At 35.0% G+C, this 23,191-nt stretch overlaps 1 protein-coding gene across 21 annotated transcripts in view; it reads left to right on the plus strand.

Moving 5' to 3' along the window:
• SEC31A (SEC31 homolog A, COPII coat complex component) overlaps window positions 1–23,191 on the plus strand; it is a 70,927-nt gene that overhangs the window by 6,451 nt on the left and 41,285 nt on the right. For 18 of the 21 annotated variants that reach the window (XM_019829307.3, XM_019829318.3, XM_006931006.5 and 15 more), the window contains exons 2-10: window positions 5,095–5,177; window positions 5,843–5,966; window positions 7,831–8,029; window positions 10,199–10,294; window positions 11,189–11,329; window positions 12,675–12,817; window positions 16,668–16,767; window positions 19,817–19,978; window positions 20,171–20,323. In XM_019829307.3, coding sequence (XP_019684866.1) covers window positions 5,099–5,177; window positions 5,843–5,966; window positions 7,831–8,029; window positions 10,199–10,294; window positions 11,189–11,329; window positions 12,675–12,817; window positions 16,668–16,767; window positions 19,817–19,978; window positions 20,171–20,323 — 1,197 coding nt within the window. In that variant the 5' untranslated portion in view covers window positions 5,095–5,098. The remainder of the gene's footprint in view (window positions 1–5,094; window positions 5,178–5,842; window positions 5,967–7,830; window positions 8,030–10,198; window positions 10,295–11,188; window positions 11,330–12,674; window positions 12,818–16,667; window positions 16,768–19,816; window positions 19,979–20,170; window positions 20,324–23,191) is intronic. The other 3 variants (XM_019829308.3, XM_019829312.3, XM_019829311.3) reach the window with 1 other exon arrangement.

A 23,191-nucleotide genomic window follows, 5' to 3' on the forward strand; every position in this document is an offset into this window, starting at 1 on the left:
GAGCCATCCAGGTACCCCTGATATGGGTCTTAATATGAGATAAAGTGGAATTCAGACCCAAAGCCTTATTTAAAATGAAGAGCAATACTATACAAAGCTATAAATGTGTATTTGACAGCATTTAATATTATGAATACCTGTCAACCAAATAACTATGTGTTAAATAACAAAGCAACTTTCGGGAGATAACAGGAAAAATAAGCACAAATACATTAGTAGTAGTGACCTTTAATTCACTGTTCTTGGTCCGGGACAGATCAAATGGAAAAACAGTAAGGCTGTAGACGACCTAAACAATTAAGTCAATAGAGTAGATTCGATTAATATATATTGATCTTGATCCTGAAAACAGAGTACCTGTTCTTTTTAGATCTCATGAAACATTTACCAAACCTTCTATATAGGCCCCAAAGAAAACTTCAATAAATTTTAGAAAGGAGAGATACTATAAAAAAAAAAAATCACAATGCAGTAAAAGACCCTTCCACTTGCATATTAAATTCAGTCAACTCTTGGATCAATGGAGACTACAAATGGAAATCGCAAAATATGTAGATGACCATAGTGATGAAAATACAAGAAATATATGTAATCTAGCTAAAGCATTACTCAGAGAAAATTCAAAGCCTTAAATACTTACAAAAAATAAGTAACAAAAATGAGTGGGTTAAGCATTTAAATTAGAAAGTTAGGAAAAGACCTAAGTAAATGAAAAGAGAGTAGAAGGAAGGAATTGATACAAATAAAAGAAATTGATGAATTAGAAAACAAAAAGGACTACTAAACTACTAAATTGGCTGTTTGAAAATAAGTCACTAGCTAAGCTGATCAATTACTAAGAGGAGGGTAGGGGGAAGCAAAACACAAATATATGTAATAAAGACTAATAAACATAAATAGCATAAATTAAAAGAATCGTGAGTCTATGTTGTTCAAGTCTGAAATAATGAGAAAATCCGTAAAGAAAAAAAATTAAAGGATTATCATAGGAAAATATAATTTACAAAAATGACTTTGTATAAAGGAAATTCAAATAGATCAATTTCCATAAAAGACCTTCAAAAGTACCCAGCCCACATGTTTCATGAGAGAATTCTGCTAAATCTTTGAAGAACCAATAATTCCAATGCTGTTATTGAAGTTGTTTTAGAGCATAGAAAAAGAAGGAAAACTTTTTCTATGACTCAAGTGTTATAACATTGGTATCAAAACGTGACAAGATTGCACAAAAGAAGAATAGACTCAGTCTCACAACTCTAGAAGCAAAATTCTGTTAAACAAATGGAATCTAGCAACACGTTAGTAGAAATACATCATGAGAAGTTTATTCAAGGTACAAAAAGATGGTCCATATTAAGAAATCTGTTAGTATAATTTGTTTCAGTGATAGACCTAAGAAGAAGAATCTGTTCATTCTGATTACCTAATAAAAAGCGTTTGACAGAATTTAATACCTGGTCTTTATAAATAGCATTGAATAAAACAGTAATCGATGGCTAATTTCCTTACATTATATATATTTATGTCTATATGTGCATATGTATGTGTATTTCAAATCCTAAAGTCATGCTCCATGGTGATATAGTAGGCTTTTCCACTAAAGAAAGGAACAAGAAATCCCACTGTTATTGCTACTGTTTAATATGGTAGTACAAATACTACTAGCCTTTGTATAACAATAACAAGAAGACAGTCTATGTAATAGGGGTGGGTTAGGGGTGAGCCACATTTACAAACCAAACCAAAACATAAAATACTTGGGAATAAACAAACCCAATATGTCAAAAAACTTAAAATAATACTGAAAGTTAAAAAAAGAAAACTTAAAAGGCAACATGTTCTTATTGGGAAGATTCTGCATTATGTCGGTTTCTCCATAAATTTATTGTTATTTTTAATTTTTTTAAATGTTCATATTTGAGAGAGAGAGAGAGAGATCATGAGTGGGGAAGGGGCACAGAGAAAAGGAGACACAGAATCCAAAGTAGGCTCCAGGCTTTGAGCTGTCAGCACAGAGCCCAATGTGGGCCTTGAACTCACGAACCACAAGGGCAGGACCTGAGTTGAAGTCAGATGCTTAACGGACTGAGCTACCCAGGCGCCCCTGACCATAAGTTTATTAATTTGATGCAGATTCAGGAAACATATTAACATTCTCTTTTTTTCTGGAATTAGACAAGAACTATTCAGAAGTTTATGTAGTAAAATAAACAGTAATAATAGCAAAAAAAAAAAAATAGGGTAGAAGAAAAGCAATGGATAGAGGTTATTGGAATCATACTTCTATAAAGCCTTAATATTTAAAACAGTGGAGTGCTAGCATGTAAATAAATAGCAGATGGACATAAGGAATGGAAATCCAGAAATAAACCTAAATATATACAGGAATATAAATCCTAATCTACATCATAATACCTATAGGAATATAAACCTAAATATAGGAACTTAGTACATGATAAAAGTGATTATCTTAAAATTAGTAGGAAAAAAGATAGACTTTTCAATAGTTTTGTTGTAATAAAAAAATAAACTATGAACATACATTGTATACCAGGACCTGAGTCAAAATTTAAAAGAAAAGCCACAAATGAATTTGCCTAGAAGAAAAATATGGGTGAATTTCTTTATAACCTTGGCATGCAAAAGGCCTTCGTAGTTAATCAAAATTCAGAAACCATTTTTTAAAAAATGATAAATGTGACTACTAATTCATGGTACCTCCATACAATGGAATATCTTTCCATGATAAAAAGAAATGAATTATCAAGTCACAGAAAGACAGGGAAGAATTTTAAATGCCTGTTGCTAAGTGAAAGAAGCCAATCTCAAAAGGCTACATACTATCTAATTATAACTAAATGACATTCTAGAAAAGGCAAAAGTATGAGGAGAGGAAAGAGATCAGTGGTTGGCAGGAAGGAGGAGGAGGGATGGGGAGAGGAGGGGGATAAAGAGGTGGAACACAGAATTTTTAGGGCAGGAAAACTTCTGAATGATACTATAACTGTGGGGAGGTGGATATGTGTCATTATTCATTTGTCAAAACCCAAAGAGTATACCCTAAAGTAAACCGTGGACTTTGCTTGATAGTAATACACCAACATAGGTTGGTTGTAACAAATACACTACTGTGGTACAGGACAGTTTTATGGTGGGAAAGTCTGGGGTGGGGGTGAGGGGAGGGGGATGGGGGAGAAGGTAGAGAGGTATGTGAGAACTCTATACTTTTCACTCAGTTTTTCTGTGAACCTGAAACAGCTCTGATAAATCTATTTTTTTTTTTAAAGTCAAAATCTTGGGGCGCCTGGGTGGCTCAGTTGGTTAAGTGTACAACTCGATTTCGGCTCGGATCATGATCTCACAGTTAAGGTCCGAGGGATTCTCTCTATCTCCCTCTCTCTCTGCCCTGCCCTTCCCCTGCTCATGCGCGCGCGCTCTCTCTCTCTCCCTCTCAAAATAAATAAACATTAAGAAAAAGAGTCAAAATCTTGTGAAAGGTAAGAAAAAAAATCGTAACCAAAATAAAAAAATAAAGTCTGACAGACAACTCAGTAGAAAAATAGGCAAGAAGTATAGACAAGGATAGACAGAAAAGGTGTATTATGGATGGCCCATAACCTTATAAAAAGATGCTCAACATTATGGTATCAGAAATGCAAATTGTAACTACTTAAGAGTAAACATTGTTCATCTATCATTGGTAAAAATCTACAAGTGTTCCTCTTGTAAGGTGGTAGAGGGTGTGAAACAGTATAGTGATTATGGAGAGCAACTTGACAATAACCATCAATGTTACAATTGCATTTATCTTTCTTTTTAAGGTTTTAAATCTTATTTTTGAGAGGGAGAGAAAGTGAGCATGAGTGGGGAAGGGGCAGAGAGAGAAGGAGGGAATCCCAAGCAGGTGCAGAGCCCACTGCGGGGCTCGAACTCACAAACCCATGAACTGCGAGATCATTACCTGCGCCACAATCCAGAGTCTGCCGGTTAACTGGCTGAACCATCCAGGTGCCCCAGAATTGCGTTATCTTTAACCCAGCAGTTTTGCTTCTGGAAGTTTATAGCTATCCTGGCCCATGAATGGAATAACATGTACATATGGCTATTTATTTCAGCATTGTTTGTAAAAATAGCAAAAGATTAAAAACATCTCCAGTGTTCACCAGTAGTGGACGAAGTGAGTAAATTATGGTACATCTTACAGTGGAATACTGTGCCATGTGATATATTTATGTATAATAGCAAATTTTTTTTTTTTAAACTACAGCACAGTATTTTTCTACCAAAGTAACTTTAACAGAAAATACATAAACTAGTGGTATATGGAACCGTAGCTTGGAGTGACTGGCTATTTAAAATTTCTGCTAAATTTATCTTTAAAATCTGTGATATTACTACATTCTTCTCTGAAATTAGCCTGTTTTAATTTAAAATTAATTTCTAAAACTGCTGTTGCAATTTAGTAATCCTGCTTTCAGAAGATGTACCTTGTTTATTGCGTGCCTTTTCTGGCCCCTGATGTACTGCCACCCGTCCTTACCTGAGAAGTATATTGTGTAGCAAAGTTAGTCCCTCACTCTGTATTGTTTTCTTTTTTTTTTTTTTTCAGACTGATTTTTCAGTTGAAGGACTGTAATTTGTAAACAATTCGAAAAGCCCTATATTTGTCTCAATATAATTTAACAAGTTTTTCTTCTTTCTAATATTGAACATTCCTGACAAATGATACCGAAACCAGTTTGATTTATTGGCATTTGAACATTCTAATGATGTAGTCATTAGTTAAGTGTATTTCTATGTAAAAAAATGTCTTATGTTTTTTTTTTAATTTTTTTTTAACGTTTATTTACTTTTGAGACAGAGAGAGACAGAGCATGAATGGGGGAGAGTCAGAGAGAGAGAGAGGGAGACACAGAATCTGAAACAGGCTCCAGGCTCTGAGCTGTCAGCACAGAGCCTGACGCGGGACTCGAACTCACGAGCCGTGAGATCATGACCTGTGCCAAAGTCGGACACTTAACCGACTGAGCCACCCAGGCGCCCCTCTATGTTTTGACATGTTCAGTTTATTTCTATATAAAATATTCTCTTTAGCAGGATGAAGTTAAAGGAAGTAGACCGTACAGCCATGCAGGCCTGGAGCCCTGCCCAGAATCATCCCATTTACCTAGCTACAGGTAAGTTCAACAGAGAGAACATAGTAGGAGTCACTTATTTCTTCTTTTCCACATTTGGCCTATCTGTGCCTGTCCTTTTGAGATTCATATTAAGCTTCATCTCCTCTAGAAAGCCTCTCCTTCCCTAGCAGGACACCTCCATCCTCCTTGTGAACTGCGTTCAGTGACCTTCCTCTGTTTCCTTAGCACCTTGTTCATTATAGCATTAATCATGATATGTTACATTTATAGTGTGTTCCCCACTTCATAACAGTTCTTTCATCATTATTCCTCCAGTGTTAAGCACGATAGATAACATGTTAAAAAAAAAAAAAGCTAAGTATTGATTTGAATGAATGAAGAACAGTTTTGATGCTAGCATTTTTATATGAAGAGTTACATCATTTGTAGCTATAAGCGGACATTGTAAATAATAAACATCTACATGTTTAAAAAATTATCTTCACTACCCATTCTTAGAAGCATTATCTCTAAGCCTTGTGTCAGAATCTCATTACTGTAGTAATTTAAGCATCTGTTCAATGGCACATATCCTGAGATTTTAGTCATAAGCAGCATTCATGAGTGAGATAATTGAAAAACATGCATTTAATTTCTGTTTTGTATGGTTTTCTCCAAGTCTTTTATTTTTGCATGTGTACTCACCATAAATGTATTTTCTATAGGAACATCTGCTCAGCAGCTGGATGCCACATTTAGTACCAATGCTTCCCTTGAGATATTTGAATTAGACCTTTCTGATCCATCCTTGGATATGAAATCTTGTGCCACTTTCTCTTCTTCTCACAGGTATGAGGTTGATTAATCTTAAATTCACATTATTTATGGTTGTGATTATTATGTTGTGGTTGATGCCTAATTTATCTATAAATAAGGTATTATTAGAAACTGCAAGGAATACCATCAATTACATGAAATATTTTGAGAAAAAGTATATGAGTAGATTTCTATATATATATTTTTTTAATATAATTTATTCTAAAATGGGCTAACATAGAGTGTATAAAGTGTGCTCTTGGTTTTTGGGGTAGATTTCCCATGGTTCATTTCTTACACACAACACCCAGTGCTCATGATCTCAACAAGTGCCCTCAATGTGCATCACCCATTTTCCCCTCTTCCCGACCCCCACATCCACCCTCAGTTTGTTCTCTGTATTTACGAGTCTTTTATGGTTTGCCTGCCTCCCTCCCTATATGAGTGAATTTCTGTGGAAGTAAAAGACTTTTTTATTTCTGACTGATGTGTGGGATAGGAGGGAAAGGCTCTTTTCCAGTAGTTTTTTTCCTCATGATACAGTAGACATACTTTCTTTTACCTCCTTTATCTCACCTGTTTACAAAAAAAGGATAAGTATGGTCAAAAAAAGGAGTGGTTGGATAATATTAAGATGTTGTTAAGATAATGTTAAGATGTTAATAGGATTATCTCTGAATGGTAGGTTATTTTTATTTTTTCCTTGTACTTATCTATATTTAAAAACATTTCACAGAGATTTTTATTGACATGATTTTTGATACAGTGTTATTTGGATTGCCTTTCCAAGTACTTAACACCCTATTGTAATGCAGAAAAAGAACCCTTTCATCTGAGTAGTAAAATATGCTTTATTGTCTCAGTAGTTTGGCAGATTTTGGTGAAGAGATTGTACCCTAGCTAACATAACTTCACATAGCTCAAATCATGAAGTCTCAATGGACCTCTCATCTTCAGAGCCCTCCTCTGTGATGGGAGCTTCAGATGCATTTTGTCTATCAGGTTTTCTACTCACCACCATTTGTTTCATTATATACCTCCTGCCACCTTCATATTTCATCTCCTTTCAAACTATAATCTTTTATTGTCCACCAGTGGGGGCACTTGTCATAATAGACATAATTTTGATGTCATTTTTCCACTGTCATAATACATTACTTTTCTTAGAAAATTTCAGGGGCGCCTGGGTAACTCAGTTGGTTAAGTGTCTGACTCTTGATTTTGACTCAGGTCAGACCTAACAGGTCGTGAGATTGAGCCCCGTGTCGGGCTCTGCACTGACAGCATAGAGCCTGCTTGGAATTCTCTCTCTCCTCTCTCTCTGCCCCTCCCCTGCTTGTACTCTATCTCTCTCTCTAAATAAATAAGTAAACTTAAAAATTCACACACACACACACACACACACTCACACACATATACATAAAGAAAATTCCATATAACTCCTTTAACATCTTTACTATTTAACAGACCACTTGTCAGTGAGTACTTCTATAATCAAACAATATCAAGGGAAATGGTTATTAGCTCTATTTTACAGGTGAACTAAAAGCAGCTTAGGAGGATTAAGTAACTCACCCAGGGTCTCACAGTTTCTCAATGGTAAAACCATTCTTAAGCCCATATATTTTGACACACAAATCAGGTATACTTTGTGATACTATATTACCTCTACCAAAAAGTTTTTACTCTCTAAGATTATAAAATCAAATATGCACATATGAATACAAATAAAAACTAAAATGCTATTTCACCAAGTCATGCACAGTTACCAGGAATAGAGGAAAAGCAGTGTTTTTAGATTATTTATGAAAATATAGGAATTAAATATATAATTTCAGATTCTTTTCTGTAGTTATTTGACTTAAAAAATGAGTCGTTTACTTATTTTCTCTTAAAGGTACCACAACTTGATTTGGGGGCCTTATAAGATGGATTCCAAAGGAAATGTCTCTGGAGTTCTGATTGCAGGTGGTGAAAATGGAAATATTATTCTTTATGATCCTTCTAAAATTATAGCTGGAGACAAGGAAGTTGTGATTGCCCAAAATGACAAGCATACCGGCCCAGTAAGAGCCTTGGATGTGAATATTTTCCAGGTTAGACTTTTGACATTTATTCATAATTCTTGAGATATGTGCTGCTTATTTGAAATAAGAATATGAGGGGTGCCTGTGTGGCTCAGTTGGTTAAACGTCCGACTTTACCTCAGGTCATGATCTCATGGTTTATGAGTTTGAGCCCCATGTCAGGCTCTGTGCTGACAGCTCAGAGCCTGGAGCCTGCTTCAGATTCTGTGTCTCCCTCTCTCTCTGCCCCTCCCCTGCTCACACTCCGTCTCTCTCTGTCTCTCTCAAAAATAAATAAACATTAAAAAAAAAAGAAAAGAATATAAATCTACTATGCCTCAGTCTTGGAATTGAAAGCTAAAAATGTGTGCCTGTGCAGGTTGATGAGTGAGTGTATTTTTTTGAAGAATGGAGGGTTCAGAGTTGGGATCAGGGTAAATGATAATAATTCTATGGAGGGGATAAGGCTGATGGGTTTAATTCTACAAATCTGGAGCTGTAATGCCATCTGAGGATATTTTTTATTAAACATTAGGAGCTCCAGAGGTTGGAAACAATGACTTTTAAAAGTTTGTGCTAGTTCAGCATTAGGCTAGTGCTGTGGTGTCTGGTTAATCCTCTGTTTTATTAATTGAAAAACTTTGTATTCATGATAGCGATTACTGCTCTATCAAATAATTAGAAAATTACACAAATACAGTGCAAATCTAATGGGTAGACAAGAGTTAGTCTACTGTTGCCATCATAAACATTACTGAATATTAACTATATAGATGTATTGGTTAGTAAAGATCTTGAATTAATAGGATAGTAGAGCATAACAACCAAAACATAAATGTTATCTTAAGAAAGTTTAAAATGGGGCCACTGGGGTGGCTCAGTGGGGTGAGCTTCTGATTCTTGATTTCAGCTCAGGTCATGATCCCAGGGTCGTGGGGTTGAGCCCTGAGTTGGGCTCCACACTGCGTGTGGAGCCTGCTTAAGATTCACTTTTTCTCTCTTTCTTTCTCTCTCTCTCCCCCTCTCTCTGCCCCTCTCCTCAGCTCATGCTCGCTCTCAAATAAAAAGTTTAAAATAGTTATTTTTCTTGTATTATAAATAGGTACTTAGGCTACAGAAATACAGAAACCCAAACTTCATTTCTATAGTTTATGGTACCTACTCTTTAGGTTAGATAGCTAGTTCTTTTGCTAATGAAACAACTGCTGATTATTGGTTAGTGTGTTGTATTATAGGTGACTACAACCATAGAATTCCTCTATTTCCATAGTTACATGATGGTCGATCAGGGAAGAATTTATAATAAGAATGAATAATAAGGGATGAAAGTCCATATATGAAACTCATTATCTTTCTGTACTTCCTATCACAGTTTTAGGGTATTGTTGATCCTTAAGGTATGCAACAGAGATAACCTAGAAATACTGCCACCCAGAACAAGATTGAGTGTAAATGAACTAGAAATACATGAGGATTTAAGACAAGAGATTTTTGTAGCCCTGTATTGGTCCGGCTCCAGAAGCTGGCTTTGAGGTATCTGTAGATAGATGCTGTTATTTTAGGATTCAGTTATTGGTCTGAAAGCAATAATTGGTTTTGTCTCTTTTTGCCTTTTACAATCAGATCCCCTTCTAGGGATGCAGAAATGATAATCCCCATATGGTTGCATGATTGTTTAAGAATTTATCCATATAATTATTTTTTTAATGTCTTATCATGTCAGTAGACATGTTATCTTGTGAATGAAGTAGAATTTTATAATACACGTCTCTAAAACATCATTGCAGTTTCATGGAGTGCCTCGGTGGCTTAGTCAGTTAGGCATCTGACTTCAGCTTAGTTCGTGAGTTCAAGCCCGCATCAGGCTCTGTGCTGATAGCTCATACCCTAGAGCCTGCTTCAGATTCTGTGTCTCTCTCTCTCTCTCTCCCCTTTTCCTGCTTGTGCTCCATCTCTCTGTCTCTCAAAAATAAATAAATGTTAAAAAAATTTTTTTAATTAAAAACAAAAATAAAACACTATCACAGTTTCAGATTATTATGCATAGTATTTAGGAATTCTTGAGTTCTGCTTTTTTTAATTAAACAGAAAAGTTGTGTGCCCTAAAACTCCTAGATCTTTCCATCTCTGAACAGTTAATTCTGAGTTCTCTTAATTATTCTTAAATGCTGTTTAGTTATTAATCATTTCTTACTGCAGACTAATCTGGTAGCCTCTGGTGCTAATGAATCTGAAATCTACATTTGGGATCTCAACAATTTTGCAACTCCAATGACACCAGGAGCGAAAACACAGGTATTGTGTTGATTTTAATGTAATCAAAATAACCAAAGTCAGTTCTTCAACACTTATTTCATTTTTTTCCACACAAAATATATTTGTTTAAAATCAGTGTTGTTATTGATTTTCCTTAGGTATTGTAAACTACAGTCTTAGTAAATGTGTTTCTTCAAGGTATCAGTGAGTCCTCAACAGCAAATATTTATTCAGTGCCTAACACCAGATATTGTTTGATGTACTTGACATATAGTAGTGAATAAAATAGACAAGTCTCTGGTAGTTTTTTCAGATATAGTATTATATATAGTATAGTATTTTGCATTGTGCAGTATTTTGACAATATCCAACCACAGAATAAAAATCATAGACTAGAAAGGAAACTAAATCTTTAAAAAAACAACTCCATCCCTTTCCTATGTATTTCTAATAAGTTAAGAGAGAACAATCCTCCACTTGTCTCCTTGAAGTTTATCTTATAATGGACCCCAGCATTTTGGCAATCTTAGAGGTAGCGTAATGGTAGCATAAGATCTACCATTTATAAAGATATTCTTCTAGTGGTCTAGGCTGTAACTTTTGTTCTCCCTAGTTGTCTGTCATACTGATCACCATCTACTTTGTAGTTCATTATCTACCTTGTGGCAGTTGCAAAGTAAAGAAAAAGTGCTTGATTTATAGCAGGAGCTTAATAAATGCCTGGTGAATGAGACAATATTAAACAAGGTAATATACTTGAAGTGGCATATATCTGAGCTTTAAGATGTATATATCGAGAACTTATGAATATAAAAAATTTGTGGAATGAATAGGTCAGATTTAAATTAATCCCTTTTTAAAAAGAAGGATCAGATTTTATAGTTAAATTTGACCATAATTGGGAAATGGTTTTTAGTAGTTTATTCCTTTTAGCCTCCAGAAGATATCAGCTGCATTGCATGGAACAGACAAGTCCAGCATATTTTAGCGTCAGCCAGTCCCAGTGGCCGGGCCACTGTATGGGATCTTAGAAAAAATGAACCTATCATCAAAGTCAGTGACCATAGTAATAGGGTAAGTATATGATTGATTTATAACAAACATGTTATGTTTCTGCTGTAGGTATTTCTATATTGTTTGTCCGTGTTGACAGCAAATCAGATTTTTATAAAGGCAAATCCTGTCTTTTCATGGACCAATCATGTTGGAATGAGAAGATTTTTCCTTGGGGAAAATAATAAAGTTTCCAATAAACCATGCTGGATATTATTAATAATGAAGGGAGAGATTGTTAATTAAATAGCTTCTTCCCTGATATACTGATTGTTTTTATTTTATTAGCTGTTTCAAAGTATTATAGTAATATTTTATCTTTAGCTTTTTCTAGAACACACAAATTTTTCCTGCTAGTAATTGTGTGACTATGAACTTGTAGTTGCCAAACTCCTGGCTTCATCTCCTCTCATTAAGTACTGCTAAAGTGAGCTAATATTCTCCTACTTGCCCAGTAGATGTAGCTGTATAGCACATTAAAGTTTTGACCTTACAGATTCATTAATACTGTGTGACAGTGTGCTATAAAATAATTTAGACATAATATAGGGCCTTATTTTGTTTGTTTTTAATTCCATTATTTAGTTTGACATTTTTAGAAATAAGTTTGCCTAAATCCGAGAATATATATATAATTTAACTATAACAGCAAAAAACTATTTAGAAGAATATTTCATCAGGGTATTGTTTTCCAATGAATTAGGAATTTAAAACAAGTTTCAGTTGAATAAAGCATTTCAATAAGCATTTCAGTCATCTTCTGGAATATTTAGTGGGACCTAAACTTCCAGGTAATTCTCAGTAGTAATGTTAACTTATTCTGTGTGAAAATTTAAATGGTAGTTGTTGCTTTAGACATTTTGTCTTGATTTTTTTGGCAAAATAGAGGAAAGGTGTGGATTTTTTTGTTATTATAATCTTTTATCTGTTTTAATTTTTCTGAAAGTATTAAATTTAAATTTATATAAAACTTTCCTCCTAGTTACAATTTTGACAGGTAAACTCTTTTGGTACAGAATTATTCTGATCCAGAATGGTGATGTGTATTGAATAGCGAGATGAATTGAAAACATTCAGCCTTTTACTTTAAAACTGTTTTAAGACTGTTTAATAAAATTTAATTGTTTTATTTAATCATTTAATCAAGAAGCATCATAGCTTGACATCTCCAAATGCAGGCTCTGAAGATAGCTGTCAGGGTTCAAAATTTAATAGTTTTAAGTTTGGGTTTTTTTTTTTTTTAAATAAACTAAGCCTGAGCTGATGTTTTCTACTGTTTGTTTCAACAAAGGCATATTCCTCAAGCTCATTTTGGCTCTTCATAAAGTAATAGGATTGATACAGTGTGAGCCTTAACTATCTGCAGATGCATTGCTCTGGGTTGGCGTGGCATCCTGATGTTGCGACTCAGATGGTCCTTGCCTCTGAGGATGATAGATTGCCAGTGGTCCAGATGTGGGATCTTCGCTTTGCTTCCTCTCCACTCCGTGTCTTGGAAAATCATGCCAGGTATCATGCTGCTCATCTAAGGAACTTGATTTATTTATTTGTAAAAACATATTTACTTCTTTGAATTATCAGATAATTATTTTTAAATTAAGGAATCTCCTTTGTCTCTATCCTGTAAAAGTTAAATGGTTTTTATTTGAAGCAGTAGTCATCTCATTTTCTGTTCCCAAAACTTCATATTATAACAGTACAAAAATGTGTTAAAGGATTTTCCGCTACTTATTTCATGTAATAATTAATAGATCAAATTTCCAGTATATCACAGCACTTTGGGACAACTCATGACATTATACAATCTGATCTTTATTAGGGTCATCATGCTTATGAAGAGTCTTCCATAACATTCAGTGACAAGCAACAATTGAAAAGTTTGTTTTATTTCTAAGTTTTTATTTTAGTTTAAAAGCATTATTGAGAAATTAGCTGGGTTATTCTGCTTTCAATTTTAATAAATGTGCAGATTTTCTACATAGATGTGAGGGGTAAAGTGTGCAACCCTTGGTCTCGGGGTTATGGAGTTTGAGCCCTACTTTGGGTGTAGAGATTACTTTAAAGAAATAAAATCTTTACAAATTAATAAAAATTTAAAAAATCAAAAGATATGAGAAATTACTTATGTGAATTCTGGTAGCATTAAATTTAGTTGGTAATTTGGCACATTTCCTGTCATTGATATTCAGGTGTCCAGGGGTTTATACATATTTTTTTCATGGTTTTAAACAAGAAACAAATCTCTTTTAAAGGTAGTATTTTCTAGGGCACCTGGGTGGCTCAGTCAGTCCGACTTTGGCTCCGGTCATGATCTCATGGTTCATTGAGTTAAAGCCCCATATTGGGCTCTGTGCTGACAGCTCGGAGCCTGGCGCCTGCTTCGGATTCTGTGTCTTCCTCTCCCTGCCCCTAGACAGCTCACACTGTGTCTCTCTCTGTCTCTCTAAAGTAAATAAACATTTTTTAAAAATTAAGTCTTTTTTTTTTTATAATTTTTTTAATGTTTGTTTATTTTTGAGAGAGAGAGAGAGAGACAGCGTGTGAGTGGGTGAGGAGCAAGAGAAGAAGACACAGAATCCGAAGCAGGCTCCAGGCTCTGAGCTGTCAGCACAGAACCCTACGCAGCGCTCAAACTCGTCAATCTTGAGATCATGACCTGAGCTGAAGTCGGACACTGAACCGATTGAGCCACCCAGTCGCCCCAGTCTTTTTGTTTTCTTAAACATGGTCTTTCAAAAAGCAAAAGTTTAAATTTGATTATGTCCAATTTATAAGTTTAAAAAATATTTGTGTTTTTTGTGACCTATCAAAAAACACTTTATCTAACTCAGTGACACAAAACGTTTCTCCTGTGGCTTCTCCTAGAAGATTTATAATATTAACTTTTTTTTTTTAATTTTTTTTTTAATGTTTATTTATTTTTGAGACAGAGAGAGACAGAGCATGAATGGGGGAGGGGCAGAGAGAGAGGGAGACACAGAATCCGAAGCAGGCTCCAGGCTCTGAGCTGTCAGCACAGAGCCTGATGCGGGGCTCGAACCCACAGACTGTGAGATCATGACCTGAGCTGAAGTCGGATGCCTAACCAACTGAGCCACCTAGGGGCCCTGAAACAAACAAACAAACAAACAAACAAATAAATAAATAAATATAAATAAATAAATAAAGCTAGCTAGCTAGCTAGTTAGCTTGCTAGCTCTAATATTTTCTAAGTACTTTGGGGCTTTCTTTCCTATTTAGGGATATATACATTAAAGCTTTAAATCCCTTTTCTCCCACTGGGAGAAGTCTTAAAGTTTGTGACCTCTACTTTAGCTTTAGGAGAAGAGTGCAATAAAAATGTAATCCTATTCAGATGTTATGCTTCAGTCCGCTTTTTAGTAAAGAAAGGATGATTCTGAGAAGTCTTAATATTTTTTGTTAGATAAGGTTTTATTCATTCATTTAACACATACTTCTTGAACATGTGCTCTGTACCAAGCACTATACTGAGATTCAGTAATGTAACAGACAAAAATCTCTGCCCTCGGGGAACTTACATTATGGTGGGAGGACAACTAACATTTATATAACATGTAAAATGTACAAACACTTTGAATGTTAGCTTGATTAATTCTCATAACAAACCTGTGGTATAGATCCTATTAACCCATTTTACAAATCGGAAATTGAGGCTCGGCAAGGTAAACTTGGCCTATGTCACATAACTAGTCAAGTGCTTACTTCCGACCCAGACTTTCTGATCCCAGAATCCATGCTCTTAACACTTTATTGTACTGCCAGTTTTAGGAGTGATCATAATTTAGCAAGACAGAAAACCATACTGAGTGCTAGGAGCAAATCAACTCTCTAGTTTCTCAATTTTCTCCTTCTAATATATGCAAGAGTTACATTATAGGATCTTTAAGGTCCCTTCCAGCTCTTTAATTCTGTGATATTTTTGTCTTTAATACTTAGTAAGAACCTAAATGATCTTTAAAATGTGATATTAAATATGTACAGATTTCTTTCAAAGTCATTCTTGACATGCCTTGAAATTCTTGACATGCATGACTAGATTCTAACGGGAGGACTGTTATAAAGTATATCATTGATACAATTGTGGAAATTTGAATATAGACTATATATTTTTATTTAAAAAATTTTTTTTGATGTTTATTTTTGAGAGAAAGGGTAGACAGAGCATGAAGTGGGGGAGAGGCAGAGAGAGAGGGAAACACAGAATCTGAAGCAAGCTCCAGACTCTGAACTGTCAGCACAGAGCCTGACGTGGGGCTCAAACCCACGAACCGCGATGCGAGATCATGACCTGAGCCGAAGTTGGACACTTAACCAACTAAGCCACCCAGGCGCCCCCAGACTATATATTTTTAAATGTTACATATAAATAATAAATATTTTTAGTATGTAATTGTATTATGGCTACATAGAAGAATGTTTATATCCTCAGAGATAAGTGTAGGGGTGACATGTCATAGTATCTGCAATTAACTCTCAAGTGGTCAGTGTATATATGAAGAGAGAGAGGGAGAGAAACACATTAAGTAAATGTGGCCAAATCAGTGAGTCAGGGTGAGGAATATAAGGCTGTACATCCTACTGCCCTTATAATTTTTACAAAGATTTTAACTTTTTAATTTTTTTTTTAACATTTACTTTTGAGAGACAGAGAGCATGAGCATGGGAGGGTCAGAGAGAGACAGACAGACAGACAGACAGAATCTGAAGCAGGCTTCAGGCTCTGAGCTGTCAGCACAGAGCCCAATGCGGGGCTCAAACTCACGAACCATGAGATCATGACTGGAGCCAAAGTCGGACTCTTTTTTTTTTTTTTTTTTAATTTTTTTTCAACGTTTATTTATTTTTGAGACAGAGACAGAGCATGAATGGGGGAGGGTCAGAGAGAGAGGGAGACACAGAATCCGAAACAGGCTCCAGGCTCTGAGCGGTCAGCACAGAGCCTGATGCGGGGCTCAAACTCACGGACCGCGAGATCATGACCTGAGCTGAAGTCAGACGCTTAACCGACTGAGCCACCCAGGCGCCCTGAGTCGGACTCTTAACCAACTGAGCCACCCAAGCACCCCAATTTTAACTTTTTAAAAATATAATGTTGGAAGCAAAACCCAATCTTAAACAATTTGAGTTCTTTTCCTATACTGTATTTCCCTGATTATGAGAGGAGATTGAATATCTTTTCAGTGATCAAAGAACATACACATTCCTAAATTGCTTTCCAGAAAGATTATATTAAATTACACTTCTATTAGCAGTATGTTTCTCCAAAGCCTAAGCAGGAATCATTTGGAGACTTGGTTTTCTCAAGATTAAAAATTTCTTCACCTCGTGTTTTTTATAGGGGGATTTTGGCAATTGCTTGGAGCATGGCAGATCCTGAATTGTTGCTGAGCTGTGGAAAAGATGCTAAGATTCTCTGCTCCAACCCAAACACAGGAGAGGTATGGGGAGGAAATGTTTCTCAAACTTAGAGCCAGTATAATTTTATCTCTAGATGAATAAGAAATTTTCCATAAGGATTCTTTAGTGTATTATTAGAATTAAAGACAAGAGATGGAGGTATGTGTGAGATGTTAATCTAGCAGAGATTTTATCAGGAACATTATCTAAGCTCAGCTGTTTCTTCTAAGAAAATCAGCCACTGAAATAGTATATTTGAAATTAGTAACCATCTCCCACTCCCCATTTCCAATAAACTGTGTTTACCTACACTCAGAAATACTTCATTTGATTTATTTAACGTGATCTCTGGAAATCGGTGTCTTCAAAGTTTGGGTCTTTTTCCTGCTTTCCCATCTCTGAAGATCCTGACTTTTGGAAATCAGTAAATGTATAGGTTTTTTTGTTGGTTTGTTTGTTTTTTGTTTTTTCATGTTTATTTGTTTTGAGAGAGAGAGAACGTGCACAAGGGAGTGGCAGAGAGAGAGGGAAAGAGAGAGATTCCCAAGCAGACTCCACCCTCAGCATGGAGCCTGACACAGGGTTTGAACTCACAACTGTGAGATCACAACCAGAGCCAATGTCAAGAATTGGAGCCACCCAGGAGCCCAAGTAGATGTATGTTTTCAATCTCTCTTCTGAACTATACAGCAGGAATATAATACATCACAATATAATATTTGTCATATGTCCTACCCATAGAAATTTAGATGTAGTAAATTTTACCCCTTATTAAATATAAATGTCATATAAATATAACTTAATTGCTTTTAATTGCTTTGGGTTAAGTTAATGGGCTAAAAAATCTCTTAACTATTAAAAATCATTTTTCTTAGTTGAATGAATGGCTTCCGTCTTTTTCAGTATTGGGGAAGAGATCAAAAATTTTTTTTTTAAGTTTTTATTTTCACTCCAGTTAGCTAACATACAGTGTTATATTAGTTTCAAGTGTACAATATGGTAATTCAACACTTTCATACATCACCCTGTGCTCATCACAAAGTGCACTCCTTAATCCCCATTACCTATTTAACCCATCAAGACCATAGATATCACTTACAGCTTTTCAACTTTTACCTTCTATAATTATGATAGATTATTGTAAGTGTTTTGCTAGTTACTCTGATGGAATGCTAGCAAATATAAGAATATCTTCAATAGGTTTTAATCTATAATATTAAGATAGAAACAAGCACTTTTGTTATTTGATTTGTGGTTTAAAATTTTCAGATGCAGTGATATCTGTAAGAATATAGAAACATTAAAGTTAGGGGACATAGGGCACCCAGGTGTCTCAGTCAGTTAAGCATCTGATTCTTGATTTCAGCTCAGGTCATGATCTCACAGTTTGTGAATTTGAGCCCACGTCAGGCTCTGCACTGGCAGCACAGAGCCTGCTTGAGATTTTTCTCTCTCCTTCTCTCTCTGCCCTTTGCTGCTAGCAAGCATGCATTCTTTCTCTCTCAAAAAATTTTTTAAAAGTTAGGGGACATAGGAGAAAAAAATTAAAATAGTGAGTTTTGCCTCATGTGATTTGTAGACCAAATAATAAAATCTTGCATTTTATACTCTGCCTTCCCAAATGAGTTCAGAATCATGGAAATTACTCTAATGTTCTTAATTATATGATTTGATAAAAATGAATTGTTGCATATGATTAGTTGTGTGTGCTTAGAATTTGAAGGAATAAACTTTTAGTACATGCTGCAACTAAAAACTTTAGTAGATTTTTATTCAGATGCAAATTAGGAACAGACCAGTGATTCACATTTGAAGCTATGAGTCTTATCAACCTTAAGCCTTAAAGACAAGCAGGCTAGGGGTGCTTGGGTGGCTCAGGCGGTTAACTGTCCGACGTCAGCTCAGGTCATGATCTCATGGTTCATGGGTTCGAGCCCCATGTCAGTCTCTGTCCTGACAGCTTAGAGCCTGGAGCCTGCTTTGGATTCTGTGTCTCCTTTCATTCTCTCTCTCTCTCTCTCTCTCTCTCTCTCTCTCTCTCTCTCTCTCTCAAAAATAAAAAATAAAAAAATAAACATTAAAAAAAATTAAAAAAAAAAAAGATGAGCAGGCTAAATGCCTTTTCACTTAGTTGTTTTCTTATAAAGTAAAACATTCAAAATGTCTGAGTCAAATTTAAGATAATTTGACTTACTTCTTTTTTTTTTTTTTTAAATTTTTTAATGTTTATTTATTTTTGAGACAGAGAGAGAGCGTGAGCAGGGGAGGGGCATAGAGAGAGGGAGACACAGAATCCGAAGCAGGCTCCAGGCTCCGAGCTGATAGCACAGACCCCGATGAGGGGCTGGAACCCACAAACTGTGAGATCATGACCTGAGCCGAAGTGGGACGCTTAACCAAGACTTAGACACCCAGGCGCCCCTTGACTTACTTCTTAAAACCATAAAACTTTTGTTCCTATAAGCATCAATTAGCATCACACTAACTTTGAGTTAGCAATAATTATTACATTGTAAATGTTTTATATCAACCATTTTTTATAGTTTTTCCATATTGTTTCCTTTTAAAGAAAACTGTTTATGCTAAATATGTTTCTATTTTGCAGTAATAAGAATGCTGTATACATGGTTTTGCTTGAGTAAAAGCCAAATTCTCAGTGAATTCTTCCTTCTTGAGGTTATTTTTTAAATTTGGTCTTCAGATAGTTTAAATACGGTTGTTTGGATCTTGGCAAGCAAAAGAGCAGAAGACCATTATCTTTGAGTTTAACAAGCTTACTATAATAGATTTTTCTGGTCTTTCAGATGCACCCACTACTACCATTTCAATAAAAACAGGAAAACCTTAGTTTTTAATACGCACTTCTTCTAAATTTGATTGAAACTTTGAATAAGCATTATTTTTATCATAATAGATCATCAAAATGGGCTTCTAATATTTTAAACAAGTATTTATAATTTTTTTTCCTGGCTCAAGACTCTTTCCAAAAGGAATTATTTAATTAAGCTGCACTTGTTAATCATATTAATACAGGTGTTTTGGCTGTAAAGTGGCTATACTGTTTTCTGACTTTTTGTTGTTGTTGCTTAGGTGTTATATGAACTTCCCACCAACACACAGTGGTGCTTTGATATTCAGTGGTGTCCCAGAAATCCTGCTGTCTTATCAGCTGCTTCCTTTGATGGGCGAATCAGCGTTTACTCTATCATGGGTGGGAGCGCAGATGGCTTAAGGCAGAAACAAGTTGACAAGGTAATAGAAAGCGTTAAGATTTTAAATCGTGACAACTGAAAAATATCATCTTATCATGGTATTATTTTGAAAATGACTTTACTATCAATGCTATGGATTAATTGGATAATTGTGATAAAAATATTTCTTGAGTATGACTTGAAAACATGTAATGTAATCTCATATAAATTATACTTGCATTATTTTTTTTAGCTCTCATCATCTTTTGGGAATCTTGATCCCTTTGGCACAGGACAGCCCCTTCCACCATTACAAATTCCTCAGCAAACTGCTCAGCATAGTATAGTGTTGCCTCTGAAGAAGCCACCCAAGTGGATCCGAAGGCCTGTTGGTGCTTCCTTTTCAGTAGGTGGATTTGTTTTTATGGTCCATAAGCACAAAGGACTTCTTTTAGTAAAGGGTTCTTATAGGATCACTCAGATGGAAGAAGATTGAGTGTGAAATATGTCTGTAGATTTTTCATTATTCAAAATGGTTTCTCAGGAAAAATAGGACCTACTTTGTTTTTTACTTTAAATTGTGGTAAAATATACATAACATAAAATTTACCATGTTAGCCATTTAGAAACATACAGTTCAATGGCATTAAGTACATTTACATCGTAGTACAACCATCACACTGTCCATTCCCTTATTAAACTTGCCTTCCTTCTCTCTCCTTCCTTCATAATTTTCTCTTCTTCATTTTTTTTTTTTTTCAATTTGGAGGAAAGTGTATCTGTGTGTCCTCCTTCCTTCTCTTTATTCCTTCCAACTTTTTTTTAATTGCCAATTTCTTTTTTTTATGGTAAAAATGTGTAACGAAATTTACCATCGTAATCATGTTTAAGTGTAAATTACAGTATGTTAACTAAATACATTTGTTGTACAGCAGATCATCAGAACTTTTTTATCTTGTAAAACTTAAACTCTTTTACTATTGAACAACAACTGCTCGTTTTCCCCTTCCCTAGCCCCTGGTAATCAAATTCTACTTTCTGTTTCTCTGAGTTTGACAACTATCAATACCTCATATAAATGGAATCATGCAATATTTGTCTTTTTGTGATTGATTTGTTTCACATAGCATAAGGTCCTCAAGGTGTTGCAGTGTCTGACAAGATTTCCTACTTTTAAAAGGCTGAGAAATAGTCCACATTTTCTTTATCCATTAATTTATCTGTGGACATTTAGTTTGCTTCCACTTCTTGCTATTATGAATAATGCTGCAATGAACATTCGTGTGCAAATATGTCTTTGAGATCCTATTTTCAATTCTTTTGGATATATACCCAGAAGTAGGATTGCTGGATCTTACGGTAATTCTATTTTTAATTTTTTAAGGGGCCTCCCTACTGTTTCCCATAGTGGCTGTACCATTTTACATTCCCATCAACAGTACACATGGGTTCTAATTTTTCCACATCCTCACTAACATGCTGTTTTTTAATTTTTTGAGATAACAGTCAATGGGTGGGAGATGATAATCTCATTGTGGTTTGATTTGCATTTTCTTAATGATTAGTGATGTGGAGCATCTTTTCATGTATCTGTTGGCCATCTGTATGTCATCTTTGGAGAAATGTCTGTTCAAGTCCTTTGCTCATTTTTTAATCAGGTTGTTTTGGGTTTTTTTTTGTCACTGAGTTGTAGGAGTTCTTTATGGATTCTAAATGTTAACTCTGAATGTTAACAGATAAATGATTTGTAAATATTTTCTCCCATTCTGTAGGTAGCTTTTTTTACTCTGTTGAGCTTAGAAAACTGTGGTAGATCAGAAAGAAGAAATAAAGTCCTTTCCTAAATATTCTTATTTCACTACTGCTTTTAAGTCTTGTATAGAACAGACCATTTGTCCAGTGTTGGGTTACTTTCTTCATAACAACCTATAGGTAAAATAAAATTTCATTAGTAGTAATATTAATAGCTGAAGTGTATATTTTTAATAGCTAAAGTATATTTATGTACTGTGTGCCAGACATTGTTCTAAGCATTTTGCATATAGTAACATTTAATTCTCAGAACTGCTTATAAAATAGCTATTACTACTACCTCTGTTTTGTAGATAAAGAGAAGCACAGAGAAATTAAAGAACTTGTCTAATCTTACAGATATAAAGATTTTAGCTATTCTACTGTCAACCTGATCTGATGCCTCCTGTGCATAATGATGAGAGTGAGTCTGTTGGTGATAATGCCTAAAACTAAGATAGTAAACTTACATTATTTGAGGTGGCTGGCTGGCTCAGTCGGTAGAATATGAGACTCTTGATCTTGGGGTCATGAGTTCAAGTCCCACACTGCAGGTAGAGATTACTAAAAAAAATAAACATATTATTCAACTTCCCATCATTGTAACAGAATTTGTACACAACATAGAATTCTGTGTATTCACTTTTACCAAAACTGAATGAATTATCTCTGCAGCTACTACTGAGTTCTTGATATCATTCTTCTATTAATCAAGCTTGGAACTTTTCCTTTGACCTCTTGTATTCATTCCTTAGGTCCAGATATTGCTCTCTTGATGAATCTCTTGGATTTAATTCTTCTTTTTACATTGTGGTTACTCTGCCTAATTTTTCATCTTTTCACACTGAGCTGTTATATGATTGCATGTCTATTGCTTATCTATTCCCCCTCCAATCTATACTACATACTCTAGATTAATCTTCCTAAAATAGACCTTTGATTATGTCACTCATAAATCCATTCTTTGGATTTAATTAGTGTCATCATTCCTGTTTAGTTTTCTCTACCATCTGTACTCCTGCCTTTGAATTTTTTCCTTTATGACTTTCCACTTTCTTTACTGAATCCTAACCATTCATCTAGTTAGTTCCTTCCTTCCCTAAGTAATTAATAATTTATTATTTTAAAATTGTATATGTACAAGGTTTAAAAGAAAACCACCTGTTCAGAAAAGATCCCCCAAATATAAGCTTCTTGAGGACAGACTGTCTAGTTCCCAGGTATGTTTTTAGTGCCTAGAATGGTGCCTGACAAATAGAAAGCGTTCACTATATATTTATCTTTGGAATGAGAAGTGAACGTCTTCCTCCTCCCCATTCACCCTCCTCTACTTACTAGTATTGGAGTATTATAAAGACAATAAATAACACTCTTTTCTTCCCCATATGAGTTTAAAACCAAATAAGAGAGATGGAGAATCAAAATATCAGCTTTAGTGCTGCCATAAGCTCGATTGGAGGCTATAGTTTAGATGTGTTCAACC

The sequence above is a fragment of the Felis catus genome, chromosome B1 (assembly GCF_018350175.1).
Source record: "Felis catus isolate Fca126 chromosome B1, F.catus_Fca126_mat1.0, whole genome shotgun sequence".
Taxonomy (NCBI): domain Eukaryota; kingdom Metazoa; phylum Chordata; class Mammalia; order Carnivora; family Felidae; genus Felis; species Felis catus.